Below are 20,598 nucleotides of genomic sequence, written 5' to 3'. Positions count from 1 at the left end.
CATTTCCAGCACCAATTTGGCAGCACATGTCAGTAACTCCAGTCCAGAGGAAATCTGATGCCCTCTTCTGGTCTCCATGGACATTGCATGCATGTGGTACACACATACTATATATATATATTCCAGAATTGAGGACCGAACCCAGGGCCTTGTGCTTGCTAGGCAAGCGCTCTACCACTGAGCTAAATCCCCAACCCCCACCAAATTTTTTTTTTTTTTAAAATAAAGAAGCCGGATGGTGGTGGTGCATGCCTTTGATCCCAGCACTTGGGAGGCAGAGTCAGGAGGATCTCTGTGAGTTCAAGGCCAGTCTGGTCTACAGAGCGAGATCCAGGAGAAGCACCAAAACTACACAGCGAAACCCTGTCTTGAAAAACCAAAAAGAAAAAAAAAAAAAAAAAAAAAAAGAAAAGAAAAGCTTTAAGAGTCATTTCAAAAGATTTGTTTATATTTATATATGGACCTGCATTAGTTTAAATGCACCATGTGCATGCATGTACCTGTGGAGGCCACAGGGTATTGTACCCTCTAAGCAACCCTGCTCCTAGATACACTGAAGAGTGCCTCAGACATGCTTAGCTTCAGCTGCAGACAAGCTGACCGTAACATCCAAAACTTCAGCGACAGAGGGCTGCAGTTTGGAAGCAGCTTGTCACCACACAGTGATCAAAGACACAGCTGAAAGGCTTTCTGCTGACAAAGCTGGCTGGGTGGCGTCTGAGTTGGGACATGTTTGCTTTGGAAGGTACACACAGCCCAGCAACAAAGTTCACACCGAAACCCTGCTGGTGGCCCTTTCTGATTTCATCTCTGTAACGCCAATGCTCAGAGGCACACAGGTAAGTTTGGTTTCTAACATTTTTTGTCAATTGTAAGTTTCTGTTTTTAATGTTTTGAGGTAGGCAATTGGTTCCTTTATTGAAGTACAAACTGAGAAAAAGAAAATGCTATTCCTTTTAAAGTCCAGCATGCAACTCTACCAGCTGCACTAGCGGACAGCTGACAGAAGTGGAGTTAGAAGAGACAAGAGTATTGAATCTTTGATACTGTAACTGGAAATCCAGCCCTGGAGGGGCTGAGACCAGAGGATGGGCTTATAGCCCCTGTGCACCTATCACTCAAGGGCAAAAAAACATTTTCTTTTCAAATTAGATAACTGTCTAATGTATGAGAATAACCTTGTTCTTAGGAAGTTTTCCCTAAGCATTATTATGAAAGGTTAGAGGAATGTAAGAGATCTAACCTCAAAAGGCTTAGAAAATATTTGTACATGTTGATATATATACAGGCACACACACCCCCCACCCCCCACCCCCCACCCCTCACACACACCACAAATACACACATACCCCACACCCTCTACCACATACCACCCTCCCACAACCTCCCCCACACCACATCTCCCCCACACACCCCCACAAACACACACACAGTCCACACACATCCCATACCACAAACACACACTCCACCCCCCCATCCCCACCCCACCCCCCCTACAGAAATGTAAAATCCAATGACAGTAAAAAAAAGGCACATCAGCTGCTCCACTATTCTGTAAGTTTGAAGTTATTTCAACATGAAAAGGTTTTCCAGCACTTGGGAGGCAGAGGCAGATGGATCTCTGTGAGTGTGAGGCTAGCCTGGTCTACAGAGCAAGTTTCAGGACAGCCAGAGCTGTTACACAGAGAAACCCTGTCTCGACACCCCCCCCCCAAAAAAAAGTTTCCATATTACTGGCAACTACTTCTCTTCCTTCCTGCTCTGGTCTGGATTGATCTAGAGACATCAAGGCAGGAGAGAGTGTTCTCTATGACACATGACCAAAAAGGCCAATTCTACTCTATGCAACCCATAAGAACATGCTAGATGATGTTCCCATGAAAACAAAGTTTTGATGATTTATCTTAAAATTATAGTCCTTCAATTCAAAGATAGCAACTTGAATGTATATACAACTTAGAGGTGTTTTTAAATGCCTTAATGAAGATGAACAGAAAAATAGAAAGATTTACCGAGACAGGATTTCTCTGTGCAGTTTTGGTGCCTGTCCTGGATCTCACTCTGTAGACCAGGTTGGCCTCACAGAGATCCACCTGGATCAGCCTCCTGAGTGTTGGGATTAAAGGCGTGCGCCACCGCCTAGCTAGAGCTCCAATTTTTTAATGCATTAAAAATACCTTTACATTTTCTCCTTTCTCTAGTAAGAGAATAATGAAAATTATGGCTTACAGCTTTTGAACATACAATGCAGAAATAGGGTATATGATGTTTAACCCCCCTAAACCAAACCAGCTTCCAAGAATACTGAGTGCCAGGAGAGGCTGAAGAAGATCTTTACTACGTGGCTCAGCCTTGTCTCCTGAGCCGCATGAGTTGAAGTTGGCTTCTGTTTTATTCTTTAACATTATTATTACTAACTACTGTGTTAGCTGAGGATAGTTTAAGTGTGATCATACAAAAACACTTCCATTAAGTTGCTTCTGTGTGTTTCATCAAGATTTATTTATTTGTTTGTTTGTGTGTGTGTGTGTGTGTGTGTGTGTGTGTGTGTGTGCATTTGTCTGTGTATAAGCACTGGTGTGTGCCACATGCATGCAGATGCCCAGAGGATGTCAAAATTCCTTGGAGCTGGAGTTAGAGATGGGTGTGATCACCCGACTTGAGTTCCTATGAAAAGCAGGAGACACCGCTGGGCCACCTCCCTAGCCCTGTTCTTTTCTTTAATTGTAACATCAATGATTCTCATGCCTGATTCCATCTTGAAACTAGGTCCAACTCTACTTGCAGCTACATACATTAGACACCATTTCTAGAAATTATTCCACATGTGAAGACCACATGGCCACCAATCTCAGCAAAATGCTGAAGCGGGTCAGAAAAGATGACAGACATATTCCAAGTCAGAAACCATGTGACTCTTTCTCCAGAATAAGCAATTCAGAAGTCTCTCAGTGAGCTGAGATGTCACTCAGTTGGTAGACTGTTGGACTAGCACTGACAAGTCCTGGTTCATCCCCAGCACCGTACACAACAGGTATGGTGGTACAGGCCTGTAACTAAGGAGGCAGAGGCAAAAGCATCAGAAATTGAAGGTCACCCTTGGCTAAACAGGGTTTTCAGCTAGCCTGAGATACACAATGCCTTTTTAAAAAGTTCCTCAGTTATGACAAAAAATGTTGGAAATGCTAATTTTAACCATATTCTAGGGGACAGGCCCTAAGGACAAAGGCTGGCAGCAGCCATTGCCAAGCGTGGGTAGTTGTGAGTGTCCTGGCACTCTAAGGCAAGCAAGGCAGAACACTTGACATCAGGGAGCTGGGGCTTAACCAGCTCAAGTCTAGTCATTCACGTCTAGTTGTCATTAGCCACCACTCATCAGTCCCTACATTTTGGTGCTAGGGACTGAGCCCTGGTCCATGCAGTGTGGGTGAGAGTAGTTAATATCAGCTGTGTCCCTAACTCAAACCATTGTGTCTCTCAGTAGCAGCGAAGGAAGGCTACCTCTCACCACAGGTTGAAATGGAGGAGTATTTCAAGTTGGGCATCCACACAGCTGGTCCCTAACTGTCCTCAGGCTTACCAAGTACAAATACTTAGACAGGAGCCAGGGACTCTGATCTGATCTAGACTGGCAACAGATCTTCTTCTTCTTTTTTTTTTTGGTTTTTTTGAGACAGGGTTTCTCTGTGTAGCTTTGCGCCTTTCCTGGAGCTCACTTGGTAGCCCAGGCTGGCCTCGAACTTACAGAGATCCGCCTGGCTCTGCCTCCCGAGTGCTGGGATTAAAGGCGTGCGCCACCAACGCCCGGCACAACAGATCTTCTAAGCACAGAAAGAGGCCTGTTACAGCACCGGTTCTTACACCAGCGTAGGATGCCAAACTTGATGAGAATCTGATAAGAAATAAACACACAGCTAGTGTTAGTTCTGTGTGTTTCATGGATCTCCTGGGATCCGTGAGCCCCTAGACCAGTGGTTTTCAACCTTCCTAATGCTGCCACCCTTTAATAGAGTTCCTCAGGTTGTGGTGACCCAACCATAAGATTATTTCACTGATACTTCATAACTGTAATTTTGCTATTGCTATGAATCATAAATATCTGATATGCAGAATCTCTAATATGCAACCCCAAGGGGGTTTGCAACCTACAAGTTGAGAACCATTGCACTAAATAAAATTTTTTTTTAGATTTTTTTGTATTTATTTATTTGTATGGGTGGACAGGTTTGCCATGTTACATGTGTGGCGGTCATAGGACAACTTGTAAGAGTCACTCCTTCCACCATGTGGGTCCCAGGAATTGAACTCAGGTAGTCAGCTTTGGCAACAGGCACCTTTACCTGATGAACCATCTCATCAGCCCAATTTTTTTTATTATTTGTGTGTGTCTACACACAGACACACAGACACACAGACAGACAGACAGACAGACAGACACACACACACACACACACACACACACACACACAGAGTCAGATGTTTGGGTGGAGATAGTTCTCTCCTTCCACCTTTATGTGAGTTCTGGAAATCAACCTGGTAGTCATGCTTGTGTGACAAGCACCTTTACCTGCTGAGCTGAGGAGAGTCCTGACCTGAGAATCCCATTTTTTTTTTAATTTTGTTTTTTTGTTTTGTTTTGTTTTGTTTTTTCAAGACAGGGTTTCTCTGTGTAGCTTTGCGCCTTTCCTGGAACTCGCTTTGGAGACCAGGCTGGCCTTGAACTCACAGAGATCCACCTGCCTCTGCCTCCAGAGTGCTGGGATTAAAGGCGTGTGCCACCACCGCCTGGCAAGAATCCCTTCTTTAATGGAGTGAAGAAGAGGGAACTTGGGAGAGTCTTAGAGTTTCTTTTTTCATTTATTCACTAAACGCCATCACCTGTCTCCAGAAAACATATCTGGCACTAACGGCACTGAGGTTTTCCTACTGAAGGACTCATGGGACAGACAGGAAGTGAATTCAATGTGTTTTCAAAACAGTACTGTCCAGTGTGGGGCAGGAGAGGAGGGCGAGAGTAGAGGTACCCAGAAAGTTAAAGAGGTTTCGTAAGACATGAGCTTGAATGAGTACCTGAGACAGGAGAGGAATTTCCAGTGGAAGGAGTGAGCCCCTACCTGTAAGCCCAGACCCCTGCTCAGCTGGGAGAAGGAGGTGTTATGAACGTTCATGAGCCAGACTTCTAGAAACGTATCTTGGATGGCTGTGCTCTGTGCAGTCATTTGGGGTTAATCTGTTTAAGATTTGGAACCTAGCAAGATTCTCTTAGACCTGCTGAAGGAGTGTGGCTGGGCGGCCTGTGTCTCCTGGCACTCTCAGAGGCTAATGGGTTATATGACTTGCTATAGGAGAACTCTGCTGTCAGAAGAAAGAAATCTTTCTACTTCCTGCTTCCAATCTCACTGTGCAGGCAGGGTCTGTGGGAGGTCAGAGGCTCACCCTTTATAAAGGTCTGTAGACAGTTAGGGACCAGCCGTGTGGATGCCCAACTTGAAATACTCCTCCATTTCAACCTGTGGTGAGAGGTAGCCTTCCTTCGCTGCTACTGAGAGATGGCGGTGGTTTGAGTTAGGGACATAGCTGATATTAACTACTCTCACCCACACTGCATGGACCAGGGCTCAGTCCCTAGCACCAAAATGTAGGGACTGATGAGTGGTGGGTAATGACAACTAGATGTGAATGACTAGACTTGAGCTGGTTAAGCCCCCAGCTCCCTGATGTCAAGTGTTCTGCCTTGCTTGCCTTAGAGTGCCAGGACACTCACAACTACCCACGCTTGGCAATGGCTGCTGCCAGCCTTTGTCCTTAGGGCCTGTCCCCTAGAATATGGAGATCCCATTGTCTGGATGTTTCAGCGGGATGGAGCCAGGCTGCCTCTCACTGGTGTCTGTTTCTGTACCAGCTTTAGCTCTGCAAGCATGAAGCATCCACTCCACCCTCTTCTTCTTCCCGTCCTCCTGTCTGTGTGTGTTGGGAGCAATGGCCTTGCTGAGCAGCCAGCTAATGAAAACTTGAGCATGTCCTTCCTGCCTGCCAACTTCCACAAAGAAAACACAGTCACCAATGACTGGATTCCAGAGGGGGGCGAGGAGGAGGAGGACTATCTGGACCTGGAGAAGCTATTCAGTGAAGATGATGACTACATTTACATCATTGATGCAGTTTCCCCGATAGATGCAGAATCAAGCGCTGGGAACATCCTGCAGCTTTTCCAAGGCAAGAGCCGGATCCAGCGTCTTAATATCCTCAATGCAAAGTTTGCCTTCAACCTTTACCGAGCCCTGAAGGACCAGGTTCCCACTTCTGAAAACATCTTCCTAGCACCTGTTGGCATTTCTACTGCCATGGGGATGATTTCCTTAGGCTTGAGGGGAGAGACCCATGAGGAAGTACACTCAGTTCTACACTTTAAAGATTTTGTCAATGCTAGCAGCAAGTATGAGATTACCACCATTCATAATCTCTTTCGAAAGTTGACCCATCGCCTATTCAGGAGGAACTTTGGGTACACGCTCCAGTCAGTTAATGACCTTTACATTCAGAAGCAGTTTCCCATTCGAGAGGACTTCAAAGCTGACATGAGGGAGTTTTACTTTGCTGAGGCCCAGGTAGGTGACTTCTCAGATCCCGCCTTCATATCGAAGGCAAACCAGCACATTTTGAAGCTCACCAAAGGCCTCATAAAAGAAGCTCTGGAGAATATAGATCCTGCTACTCAGATGATGATCCTGAACTGCATCTACTTCAAAGGTAAGAATTGGTTTTACGATCCCAAAGGAAACTCACAATACACCCGTCTGGTATACAAAAAGACAATGCTAAGAACTGTATTGTAGCTGTAATTTATGAAGGAAAATAAGACGCTAGGTCAACGCGGACACAGAAGAACACAATGAGATGGTAGCTACTAAACCTATCATTTTACACTCACTGGATTTCCATGTGATAGGTATCACGGTGTAGTTATCAGGATCCTTGTTTTACAGACAAATTCACCAAAGCAGAGAGGCAAGATGCCCTAAGGGAGCTGGGTGGTAGTAGCTCACACCTTTAATCCCAGCACTCAGGAAGCAGAGGCGGATCTCTGTGAGTTTGAGACCAGCCTGGTCTACAAAGTAAGTTCCAGGATAGCCAGAGCCACACAGAGAAACCCTGTCTTAAAAATCCAACACCCCCCCCCTAAAAAAAAAAGATGCCTCAAGAGTAAAGACTAGTGTTCAGGATGGATCTAAGCTACCTCCAATTTTTTTGATTTTGTTTTAATTTTTTCGAGACAGGGTTTCTCTGTGTAATTTTGGTGCCTGTCCTGGATCTCACTCTGTAGATCAGGCTGGCCTCGAACTCACAGAGACCCACCTGCTGGGATTAAAGGCATGCACCACCACTGCCCGGCCCTCTAATGGTTTATTAATTGGAAGAAATAATATAAGCTCCCCCCCCTCCACCTTTTTTAAAATTATTTGGCCAGCGTGGATTAGGATTTCATTTCTCTTCCCAATTATCAGTGAGTAGAAATGTGCACAAAAAGCTAAAGAAGTTCTTCTGGAAACTGCTCAGCTACAGTGATTATTAGAAACACAACTTCTCAGGGTACTTCTTGTTTTTTGAGACAGGGTCCCCCACGTAGCCTTGGCTAGTCTAGAGCTTGCTATGCAGAGAACTGAAGAGAGCGCTGTAAACAGTGAGCACATGAACCTGAAGAAGCGTATATAATATAGTTCAGTATGACAGGAAGTGTGTGTGATATCGCAGGTAACATTTACTTTCATAAGCAATCAGGCTATGCTTGGGAATGGCTTCAGAACAGGCTGGTGGAGGACCACCAAAGCCCTCGGTGTTCAGTCTGCTGGTTGCCCACAGCCTCTACATCAGTCATACTTGAAATTCTGAACCAAGAGGCTCTTCTGTCCGCACTGGAGCAGGAGGGACACAGAACAGACTAGACGTGCTCACACTGTCTCTTCACTGCAGTGCCCACGTTACACTGAGGTGCCGGAGCGCCTTCCCTGCTGTGCTGGGACACTGACTGGACTCAGTGCTGGGAACCACAAGGGCCACCTTCTTGTTCATGTGTTTGTTTTCTGAGACAGGGTCTCACTATGTAGCCCTGGCTGTCCTGGAACTCACTCTGTAGACCAGGCTAGCCTCCAACTCACAGAGATCTGCCTGCCTCTGCCTCTGGAGTGTTGGAATTAAAGGCATGTGCCACCATCGCCTGGCTGAGAAGGATGTACCTTAAAGGTTAGAAAAATTTTTAAGTACAATTTTAGTTTCTAATTCCCAAATCTCTGTCACTAACTTAACTCTATGAGTTATAACTGCTTTGTTAGAGCCTCTTCACATCATTGCTGGAAGAGCAGGGATTTCCAGAGCGTCTGAAGCAGATGTCTGTAGGCACTAGCAACTATTACAGCTTAAGCTGCTGCCAAGCTGGGAGGGCCTAAGAATGCTGTGAAAGCCTCACGGAGCACACAGTCCCCACACTGCAGCCAACTGTCTGGGTTAGAAACTCGGGGCGGGGCTGACTTAGAGTCAGCCAGAGCTGTCTGGTGTCTAATCGTCCTCCAAAGACCCCCGCTCTTCTCATCTCAGCTGCTCTGTGTACCAGATGGAAACCTCGAACAAGTTACCTTACTTCATCGTGTCTGTTACTTTATCCAAAAAGTATGGATGAAAATTAAAAGCATCTATTTCATATAGCTTCTAGGAGCTGAACATGAGATAATACAAGAAAGGTGCTTATGCCTGGCACATGGCCTGTTGGCAACTAGTTATCAACATTATAATGATGAGTATCTTAGAGCTAAGATTGATTCCTGAACAATAGCTCTATACCCAACCAACATGGAAGGTTCCGAGGATACCACATATCAGATACGTGTCCTGCCAAATGCTAGAGAACCGCAGTGTGGGGCTCAAAGGGCCGCTCGCTTTACAGATAATTAGAGGCCCAGGCAAATCAGGTATCTGTCAGGGACAATTCATAAGCAGTGTCAGAATCTAATCCATAATGCCATGTGGTTTTTTACATTGCTCTTGTTAAGACCCTGGGAACTAGTCCTAGAGAGCCCTCCGAGGGCAGATGTTCAGGAGCAAAGGTCACATTCTAAAGGACTTTCTACCAACTGCCTGCTTCTTTTGACTTTACAGGAACTTGGATGAATAAATTCCCAGTAGAAATGACACACAGCCACAACTTCCGGCTCAATGAGCGAGAGGTAGTTAAAGTCTCCATGATGCAGACTAAAGGGAATTTCCTCGCAGCAAGTGACCAGGAGCTGGACTGTGACATTCTGCAGCTGGAGTATGTAGGAGGCATCAGCATGTTAATTGTGATCCCACGCAAGCTGTCGGGAATGAAGACTCTGGAGGCGCAGCTGACGCCCCAGGTCGTAGAGAGATGGCAGAAGAGCATGACGAACAGGTACTTAAGGACATCGCTTCTTCTCGTTCTTGGGCTGGGTATCTAACAGTACTGAAGCCATGGCTGATTTCTGCCCCTTCCTCCCTCCCGAGTCAGGGTCTCACTCTGTAGCCCAGACTGGCCTGGAACTCATTCTGTAGTGCAGATAGTGACCCACCCTCCTCCCTTGTCAGCCCGACTAGGGTCAGCCACCTGACTCAGTTCCACCAGTTTTTGTTTTTGTTTAAAGGGGGACGTATGCAAAAGGACCCGAGAATTGCCACCTAGGCCACACTTGTTTATTTCAGCCTGGATTTCTTGTTCGGGGGAGCACTGATGAGCAAGCCATCCCTCCACAAAGCTGTTTCAAAGGCAGGGAGAGGTAGCTTCAGCCCTCTTAGGAATAACCTCCATCTACTTCCTCTACCACACTTGGTGGCTCCGAGCCCCGTTCAATCGACCCCAAGGTGAGAATACATAGAACAGGTGGGCTGACTGTTCCCACCCCCAGCTCCCCTACTCCCAGTGCTGGAATGTAAGAGGCTCTCACAAAGATAGCTCTCCTTCCCTGCCAGGAAATCCCAAGTTCCTTTTTTAACTCACTGAAGACTTGTCACTCATGATTTTCCTTGATTATTATTTACAGTTGAAACTGCTGATGTTAAACATTTGCTGAAGTTATGACTGGACCACAGCAGGAAGAACAGAGAAATGGGATAGATTTCTGTGTACTAGATAATTACTGGTTAGGCTCATAATGGGAGGTGAAAGCTGTTGGACAATAAATACAAAAAGATGCAACAAAACTGAAAATACTGCTGGGTATAGTAGTGCACACCTGTAATCCCAGCACTGGGGAAACTGAGGCAGGAAATCCTGAGTACAGGGCCAGTCTAGGAAGAGTGAGACCCTGTTTCCAAAAACACAAAACACAGGCCAGCAAGATGGCTCAACAGGTACCGTACTTCTGCCAAGCCTATGTGCTGAGTTCAATCCCCGGGACCCACGTGGTGGAGGAGAGAAGACTCCTGAAAGTCGTCCTTTATCTGACCTCTACACACATACCACATACCCTGGGCAATATGCATGCATGCATAAAATACATAAATAAGTATAATACAAATGAAAACAAAATAAAAACCCTAAATATGAAACCTTAGAAGCAGATTTTTAGAGGAAGGTGGATTTCGCAGGTATGATGGTATTAAGGCCTGTGGATTTGTTACTTCTTGTATCACCCCTCATGGGTGCTGGAGTCAGTGAGGCCAAATCAACCCTGAGTTCTGTCCTGGTCCAGCACGCACTCCCATGCCCTCACCCTCCTCCTCCCTGTGGACTCCCAACATGAGGAGCCTGGCCAGCTTCTAGCTGGTTCCGAGTTTGCCTGGTTTTTCCCTCCCTTGGTCCTTCCCTTCGTGCTCTAGTCAGATCCAAGGCCTTCACGTTCCTTGTATATACAGCAGCCTAACACTTAGGTCTATCCTATGCACATTCCCCCACAGACCGTAAGTCAAACACACTGAATACCTGGGGAATATTGTCCTGCTACACCGCTCACAGGACGACGAGAACAAAAGCTGTACATGCGCAGAGGCACTCTTCCTGGACGGTGGCTGATGACACTCATTGATATAAGGGCTGTGACTGGACTTACGGTGGATGGCTTTTCCAAAACCCTCACCGACAGTGCCAATACACACATTTTAAATGTCAAGAAATGCTAAGTCAGTTCCATGGTAAATGCAACCCACTGCAGGCCATGTAAATTTAGCAGGAGAAATGTAATTGTTCTGTCATTTGTATCCATAAAATTGGCTCCCTTCTTCTCCAACTAGAACTCGAGAGGTACTTCTGCCCAAATTTAAGCTTGAGAAGAACTACAACCTGGTGGAGGTCCTCAAGTCCATGGGAATCACAAAGCTGTTCGACAAAAACGGCAACATGTCAGGCATCTCCGAGCAATGGATCACCGTTGACCTGGTAATGGCTCCCCTTGTGTGTCGGTCCCCAGACCCTGTGGGCACTGTTGCTGCCTCTTCCCCAATCTCCTGGTGGGCCTGGGACCAGCTTTAAGGATACGGGGCTGGGCGGCTGTTTTGGCTCCCAAGGCCTCTCAGACTATGGACATGGTCAACAGTGAATGTAGTTCTAGTGTTTAAAGGTGAGTGTATGTGATATGACAGACTCTAATCACAGCCACCAAATGGTCAAAGGTCATGCAAGGGCCACTTTGACTAGGTGTGACCTTTGTCTTCTGTAAGGTCTCTGGAACTCCCCTCCCCCTCCCTGCCCCATGACAGCCGACACAACTGTCACCTTCCCTTTCCGCTTTCAACAGTTTAAGCACCGAAGCACCATCACGGTGGATGAAGAGGGCACACAAGCCGCAGCGGTGACCACGGTGGGGTTCATGCCGCTGTCTACCCAAGTCCGCTTCACTGTCGACCGTCCTTTCCTGTTTCTAGTGTATGAGCACCGAACCAGCTGCCTGCTCTTCATGGGGAGAGTGGCCAACCCCACCAGGTCTTAACGGTGGCAGTCTGGGCACCTGCTGTAGTTTGGGGGACACTCTGTAATTCTGTTCTCAGTCTAACAAAGAGGACAGAGATATTTTGATATGATAACTTATGTGGTTTATGATAATATCTGAATTTAAGGCCCACATAGGAGACAAAAGTTACCAAGGCCTAAGAAGCTGGCACAGTAAACAGGGCCACAAGACCACAGAAGTTAATGCACTAACTCTAGCACAGCCATTCCCCAGAAGGTCCTGGCAACATGCAGACTGCCTCAGCCCCTAGTTCTTGCCCCTAAGAGCTAACCACAGAGTGTATGTGACCCTCTCTGTGGGCAGCCTCATCAGCTTTATTATTCAAGGCTTGTTCTCCCACAGTCCCCACTGAAGGCTGCTCAGGCTTCCCCCTCCCAGGGAGGATGCCCAAGCAGCATAGTTCCCGCCAAACACACCCGAGATGCTGGGACCGTCTCCTCTCCTGCTGCCTAGGTGTGACACAGGCTACAGATCCTATTCTAGAGATAAATAAACAACTATATTTACTGTGTATCTGTTAATTCTCTTTTTTTTAAAAAGGGGGTTTCACTATGTAGCCTTGGTTGGACTGGAAGTTGCTAGATAGACCAAGCTGGCCTTGAACTCAGAGTTCTGCCTACTTCTGACTCCCGAGTGCTGGGATCCCTAAAGGCACATGCCACAACACCCAGCATAATTCTATTTTTTTTTTTTTTTTTTTTTTAGTTCAAACAACGAAGGGCAAGCTGAAAAAACACCCTTAAGAAATAAAAGATGACAGAAAGTCACTCAAGTGCTGTGCAGTGACTAACACATTAAACAAGGCAGACTCAGGGTAAAGACGAGGTGTGAGTCCTAGGTACCAGTCTGATGAGATGGAATTCCTGAGACAAGTGCTCCAGTGTTACGAGCCAGAAACTCAGTCTTTTGTGAGCTGCACGCTTTAACTTTCATCTCTCAGATGTGGCCCTGTAGGAGGTCTAGTCCTATAAAGCTGGCAACATCCAACGAGTATGGTTTGGGATCATTCACAAGGCTCCAAGGGCTGCTCAGAAGGCATGGGCCAAGATGTGCCCTTAGTGGGGAGACTGGCGGCTGTAATAGGAACAGCAGCCATGAGCTCTGTGCATGCAGGCTCACTCACTGTAATCCCCATACCTTAGAGGAAGAAGCTTTATTTCCCAACAATGCAAGAGCTGGAAGGGTTCTAAAACATGCACAAAATACAGCTGCCAGGTGGGCTGGGGACCAAGGCCAGGCTTGCTGGACATGAGGGTCTTGTAGGGAGTTCAGTTACAGATGACTCGGACCACTTGAAGCAATACCAGCAATGGGAACAGCTGAGAAAGGCATGCTATCTCTAGTGCAACAAACGCACATGGACATGCATGATGGGTATGCTGCTGGCTTTGGAGGTCACACTCATACCTCCTCTTGACAGCCGAGGAAGTAAGGGCAACTTACAGAAGGGGAGTAACCTGACAGACCTAGATCCCAGGTAGGTAGGCTCCAGGATCCATACTCCTTGCTAACTATCTTCTATCTGCACCAGCACTCTATTGAGAAAAGACAGTAAAGGACTGAGGCAAAGTCTCCCCATTACACCTTTTCAGCTTCTTAGAAAGCCTGAATAATGATGGCCCATCACTTTCTCCCTCCAATTTGTTTGAACACTGTTCTTTTCTGGTGTTTGTTGGCAATTTTTCTTGCTCCTTACATTTCTAAATGTAGTCATCTCAAACTTGTGTCCTAAAAAGCTGGATGGATATGTCCCTGTAATCCCAGTTATTGCAGAGGCTGAGGTTAGGATTAGTTGAGCCTACAGTTAGAGTCTGGACTGGAGGTGAAGTCCTGTCTCTAAACAAAGGCCTCCCCCGCCCCATCCTTAGCCCTCTGTCATGTCACTTCCAATCCCCAGCCCAGCCACAGCAGCCAGGCTGCTCCAGGTCCTGCACAGGCCAGGCCCCTCTCCCCTCCACGATCCCTGCTTACTTACATCTACTTGGAATCCATGGGCCCCTCTTACAGAGACTAGCTACCATTTCTCAAAGCAGTAGAGGATTAACTCACAGTACAGGCTCTGGGCCAAGCTTCCTGGACTCAAATCCGATGCCTAGTAGCTATGAGATGTTGAGCAGGTTTTATACCTCACTATGCTTATCTGTAAAATGGAAATAAAAGCAGCAGTGGTCTTGCAGTGCTGTTGTGAGGTAGTAATACCTGGACAAGGTCTAGACCAGGGGTAAACCCTTCTTGTTCTAGTCTAAGAAAGCACTTTACCAAGGAGCTCCTAACTTAGAGGCCCTGGTCAGTTTTTTCATAAGACACATTGTGAACAAAGATGTATTTCTTTCCTTCTTTTCTTTCTTTTTGGTTTTTTGAGACAGGGTTTCTCTGTGGTAACTTTGGAGTCTGTCCTGGAACTGGCTTTGTAGACCAGGCTGGCCTCTAACTCACAGAGATCCGCCTGCCTCAGCCTCCCGAGTGTTGGGATTAAAGGCTGCACCACCACCACCGCTCAGCTCAAAGATGTACTTCTGTGGAACAGAGGTACAAAGCTTGCAAAAGTGTCTCTGATCTAGAAAAGGATATAACCCGTCTAAGTCCATGAAACTACCTGGGGTGAAGATGAACTTGCTCTCAGTGGGACATCTCAATCAGCCGCCATGTTCTAACCGAGTAGACCAGGTGTCTAAGTGTCAGACGCCTTAAGTGGGCTCAGTAGCAGCAAAGCAATGAAGAAGTAAGTTTGCAAAGTCAGAAGGTAGGGATCGCCTAGCTCAGCAGGAAGGAGCCCCACAACCACATGACCCAGCTTCACAGCAACTCCAGCGCTCCAGTTTCCAGAGGTTACTGGTGTTGACGGATGCATTAGGAGCAAGAGCCAAGCTTTTGGCTCCAAATCCACCAGCCCTTTTGAATCATTAAAAGTCCAAAACTCTTGAAAAACAAACGAACAAACAACAACAAATAGTACAAAAGACTAAATATTAAAAAAAAAAAACCACACAAAACAAAACAACAACCCCACACCACCTTTGGAAATCAATCTCTCAGAAGGTACAAGAGGTCACTAAGAAGCAAATGCAAAAACCCCTGACCCTTTGGCTCTCTGTTGAGCAATTAAATCAAATATTTGTTTCCTCCCCCATAATATAACCATTAACTTTTGTTAAAAATACAATACTCCCGGAAGTCCACACCCACACTGCAGTGTGTATAACTGTTCTTTTGCAGTTAAGTGTGTGCCTGGCTGCCTGGCAATGTCCCCTGTCTCCTCTTTCAATACCATGCTTAAATCTACATTAAAATCTTTATCTTAACCCAATTAAAAATGATAGTACTCACGTCTTTAATCCCAGCACTTGGGAGGCTGAGGCAGCCGGATCTCTGTGAGTTCAAAGCCAGCCTGGTCTACAGAGCATGTTCCATGACAGGCTCCAAAGCTATTACAGAGAAACTCTGTCTTAAAAAACCAAAAAAAAAAAAAAAAAACCAAAAAAAAAAAAAAAAAAGATAGTACTCAACTGGGCATTGGTGGTGAATGCCTTTAATCCCAGCACTTGGGAAGCAGAGGCAGTTGGATCTCTGTGAGTTCCAGAACAGCCAGGGCTACACAGAGAAACCTTGTCTCGAAAAACAAGATAATATTCATTCTATTCATACAAAGTACAAAGGTTGGGGGTATTTAGGAGTGTTTGTTCTGAGATGTCCTTCATCACAGTAATGCCTGTCCTGACCCTGTACAGAGAGCCTCAGACACTCAGAACCCCACAAACACAAACAACTAAAAGTTCAACCTTGGGCTTTGTGACCCTGAAACCTGGGTGCTCCCAAGAAACTTCACTCATCATTGCTACCCTCAAAGAGCAAAATGTCCCTTGAATATTTCTTTTTTCTTTTTGTTTTTTTGAGACAGGGTTTCTCTGTGTAGTTTTGATGTCTGTCTTGGATCTTGCTCTGTAGACCAGGCTGGCCTCGAACTCACAGAGATCCACCTGGCTCTGCCTCCTGAGTGCTGGGATTAAAGGCGTGCGCCACCACCGCCTGGCTGAAGACTTCTTGAATGAACTGATTACACTCTAGATGAGCATTACTAGACAGACTTGAAAGTTCACAGGAGGGGAGGCCAACAGGTTGAAGGTAACGAAGGGAGGCGCTGTGGTCAAAGCCATTATTTTGTATGCTAACCTAGAGTTACTCTTACTATTTTATGTTTTATTTTGAGACAGGATCTCACTGTGTAGCCCTGGATGTCCTGATACACTCTCTCTAGGACAGACTGCCTCCTAAGTGCAGGGTGTGCACCACCACAAAAAACTGAATGGAGGGCTAGAGATGGTTTGGCAGTTAAGAGCACTGACTGGTCTTCTAGAGTTGATTCCCAGCACACACTTGGCAGCTCACAACAGCCTGTAACTTCAGTTCCAGGGGATCTGGCCTCTGTGGGCACCAGTAATTCGTGTGGTGCACAGGCACACATACAGACAAAATGCCCTTACACATAAAAAACAAAAACAAAAACAAAAAACAACTGTATTGGGCCAGGCATGGTGGTACACACCTTTAATCCCATTACTCAGGAGATAGGCAGGTGGGTCTCTATGAGTTTGAGACTGGACTGTTACCTAGTAAATAAGGTATGTAGTGAGACCTCTTGCTCTCTCTTTCAAAAAAAAAAAAAAAGGAAATGTTTTCCAACCATTAAAAAAACTGAGTGTTGCCGGCAGCAGTGGCACACGTCTTTAATCCCAGCACTCAGGAGGCAGAGCCAGGAGGATCTCTGTGAATTTAGGGCCAGCCTGGTCTACAGAGCAAGTTCCAAGACAGACATCAAAACTACACAGAGAAACCCTGTCTCAAAAAACCAAAAAACAAAAACAAAAAAACTGACTGTTGCTGGTGCACGCCTTTAATCTCAGTACCCAGGAGGCAGAGGCTGGTGGATCTCTGTGGTCCACAGAGAGAGTTCCAGGACAGGTAGGGCTACACAGCGAAACCCTGTCTTAAAAAACAACATACAAACCAGCCCCATCTCCTCTGTTTTTGCTGGGAGTGGAGGAGAGCAAGTTCCCAAGAACATGGGTCATAGGACGTTCAAAGCCTCCGAGGCTCGGGCTGGAGGGCTGTCCCAAGCATCTACCCTGTCTACCTACGCTTTTCCATGAGCCTTGCTGACTCCTTTCCAACAGGCCGAGAAAGCGCCCACCGGGGTTTCATGCCCCCACCTTTCTCTCTAGGCCAAACAGAAGGCTTACATATGAGAGCACTTAGAGAGCCAAAGCTCAGCTTCTGCTGCTGCAACCCAACACACAGCCTCGCGTGTGCTAGCTAAGCTCTATTATTAAGTAAGCCTTCAGTCCGCAAAGACACTCCAAAACATAATCGTATACTGGATGACATTAATGCAAAGTGGAAGAATTTGTTTAAAAAAAAAAGTCAATAGGAAAAAATACCATTACAGAAAGGATCTTACAATCCTGAAAATCTGAGTTCTTTTGTTTTGTTTTAAATGTGTATGGGTGTTTTATATATTTTCGCACCATGTGTGTGCCTAGTGCCATGGAGGTCAGAAGAGGTTGTCAGCTCTCCTAGAACTAACTGAAGTTACAGAGGGTTGTGAGCCTCCATGTGGTGTTGTTAGGAATCAAACCCAGGTCCTCTGGAAGAGTAACAAGTGCTCTTAAGCACTGAGTATCTCTCCGTCCCTATGGAAATGTGTAAATGCGGTGAGAACCAGGGATGGCAAGTCCCAGGGTATTAAGGTCCTCGGGAGGAACACTCACTGTCACATTCCTACCTCCTCCCCTCACACATCCTCAGGAAGATGGAATGTCCTAGTACACAGTGTTCACTCGGCACCAACATAAACTCACAGGAGGCACAGGTCAGAAAACGAGCGCCTAGGCAAAAAGATGGCCAATAGTATGTATGCATTTTTACTATTAAAGAGCAATAAAAATAACCTGCCTAGAAGTCCCAAGGTTTGAAGAACACTCAAGAGGAGTATGCAAACCATCTCACCAAGATGAGGGAGGTAAATCTGACATGGTGTTATATGCCTGCAATCTGAGTATGTGAAAGGCAGAGAAAGGTGGAGGCCGGATGACTGCCAAGTTCAAGGCCAGCCTGGGGTACACGGAGTTCTGCACTACTCCAGGCTACACAGTAAGACTCTCTCTCTCTCTCTCTCTCCACACACACACACACACACACACACACACACACACACACACACACACACACAGAGGACTCCACTTGCCTGTCCAACTCTCTTGTCCTTAGCACCCCAGTGCTCAGCTAGGTGGACTCTGCTGATGCACAAAACTTCCAAGACCTGAACTATGGCACAGGGTGAGGCGAGAACAAGAGAGGGATGTGACTGTGTCGCTCAGGACTGCTGCTGGGAATGACCAAGAGTGGGGAAAAACCTTCACAGAAGTTATTTGCAGAAACTAAGTGTGGTGACCTACATCTTTAATCCCAGCACTCAGGAGACAGAGGCAGGCGGATCTCTGTGGGTTCTAGGACAGCCAGGGCTACACAGTGCGACCTTATCTCTATTATTTTATGTACCTGTTGCTCTCCAGCACAGCTGTGCTGCATCAGGAAGGAGGCCCTGCGCCCACTGCACCCCAGGTTTCCAGAAGCGACAGGGCTGCTGCAGCTCCACTGTCTACAGGAGAACAAGAAGTTACGGGCTTCGTCTCACATGAGAGAAAGCCGAAGGAAGGGGGCAACGCAGCAGTGGAGCACACCAACCCAGGGCATGACGCACAGCGTGAGCAGGGCCAGACCTCGGAGGAAGTCTTGGCACAGAGGAAGAGTTGTCCCCGTGGGTTGTTACCCAGAGCTGGTGGTGGTGACTGAAACAACTAAATCTACAGAGTCACTGGGATTTCATTCATTCATTTATTTGTTTTTGTTGTTTGTTTGTTTGTTTGTTGATATATAGCCCTGGCTGTCCTGGATCTCGCTCTGTAGACCAGGCTGGCCTCAAACTCACAGAGATCAACCTGCCTCTGCCTCCTGGGATTAAAGGTGTGCGCCATTCTGCCTGGCTGAATTACTGAGATTTTAGAAAGCATTTGTTAAGAAATTTGCTCAAACATGAGTAGCTGGAACTTAAATCATTTGACAAGTGAATACTCACCACAGCAATTACAGGAATGAGCACCCCCAAATTTCCCGCACTGCTGGAAGCCTAGAAAAATGGCAAAAACATTTCTTTTACAAACAAACAAAAAAATCTCAACAGTATTGTACGACTAGGATTCCCTAATCTAAGAGAAACAATGAGACACGCTCCTAGGAGGTCAGACACCCGTCTGTACAGTCTTTGGGTCTCGCACCTTTTCTGCGCTCATCATTTAAACCGTAAACCCTAGTCCCGCGCCGCCTAACTCAACGTGGTGCCGAGGCTGACCCTGGAGTTTGTACACGCTGCACAAGTACTCTGCCAGGGTGATTACAATGGGGTGCGCAGAGACAACTTAAATGTCAAACACAAATCATTAATTAATGATTGTATGAATAGTGGCAACTACATAATTGTGACACAGTCATTAAGAAAACAACTTTCTGAAAAAAGTTTAGTTGCCTTGAAGAGTGCTGACAGAAATGTTCAATTATAGGTAGGCAATATATACATGCAGAGAAAATGTGCCAAAGTATTACCAAAGACTTCACCTAAGGAGAGGGACTATGGCTTTTTACTTAGTAAGTTTCTGCATCTTTTCTTTTTTTTCTTTTTTTTTTTTTTTTTTTCGAGACAGGGTTTCTCTGTGTAACTTTGCGCCTTTCCTGGAACTCACTTGGTAGTCCAGGCTGGTCTCCAACTCACCCGGCATGTTTCTGCATCTTTTCAATAAGTTAGGAAATCCCAGAAAATTTAACAATGGTTAATTCTCTAGATAGGCCCAAAATATGGCTGAACTGCACCAAACACTTGTGGGGAGCTGCAGGAGCCCTGAGCGAGTGTGTGTCGTTCCCCTGGGTATGGCCCAGAGGGATCAAAGCCTCTCTCTAGTCTCAGTGCAAATGACGACGGAGAGACAACTGTTCACTGTGACAACTGACTTGCAACAGCAGCTTCCTCCTCCTGAATGACTGCAGCCCGCGATGGCCCCACACCATCAACACAGGTTCTGGGTGCTATGTAGGAGCGCTCCACTGGGCAACACAGCCCACCTCATCTCAGCCTGTCTGTATGATGTGGCCTGCTTTTCTCCCTCACTGGTCCAGTCAGGCTCCAGGACCAGGCCACACTGGACTTGGCAGACAATGATGGCAAACTTTAGAAGAATGCACTTAGAATCTGTATTTAACAGTGATAGCAGATATGGGTGTGAGGACCCACTCTGACCAGGAACTGTTCTGAACGCTTCTCTTGCATTAACTTCTGGCAAGATTCACCGAAGATCGGAGCACCTTGCCAAAGCCACATGGTCACTTGGGGAGGTGCAGAATCCCACTCTGATTTTCCTGGGCCATAGCAGGTGAGCAGTGGTCCTCTTTGCTCTGAACTGGAGAACCCAAAGTCTCAGGGCTGCACAATGAAATGGAACCCCCTCCATGGGTCTTAGATTAACTTTTTTTTTTTTTGAGACAGGGTCTCACTGTGTAGCCCTGACTGGCCTAGAACTTGCTATGAAGTTTAGGCCAG

General features: G+C 46.4%; 2 protein-coding genes across 2 annotated transcripts in view; one reads left to right on the top strand and one right to left on the bottom strand.

The window, feature by feature from the left end:
* Positions 1-20,598, bottom strand: part of Pi4ka (phosphatidylinositol 4-kinase alpha) — a 141,296-nt gene that overhangs the window by 50,527 nt on the left and 70,171 nt on the right. The window contains 1 exon segment of the mRNA XM_028856702.2: positions 19,087-19,137. Coding sequence (XP_028712535.1) covers positions 19,087-19,137 — 51 coding nt within the window.
* On the top strand, positions 712-12,467 carry LOC114682726 (heparin cofactor 2-like). The gene is made up of 5 exons (XM_028856704.2): positions 712-839; positions 5,903-6,750; positions 9,151-9,424; positions 11,239-11,383; positions 11,742-12,467. The coding sequence occupies exons 2-5, from the start codon at positions 5,919-5,921 to the stop codon at positions 11,931-11,933; spliced, it is 1,443 nt and encodes a 480-aa protein (XP_028712537.1). The 5' UTR covers positions 712-839; positions 5,903-5,918; the 3' UTR covers positions 11,934-12,467.

Source organism: Peromyscus leucopus, chromosome 12 (genome assembly GCF_004664715.2).
Source record: "Peromyscus leucopus breed LL Stock chromosome 12, UCI_PerLeu_2.1, whole genome shotgun sequence".
Lineage (NCBI taxonomy): Eukaryota > Metazoa > Chordata > Mammalia > Rodentia > Cricetidae > Peromyscus > Peromyscus leucopus.
This window is presented reverse-complemented; position numbering and strand designations above follow the sequence as displayed.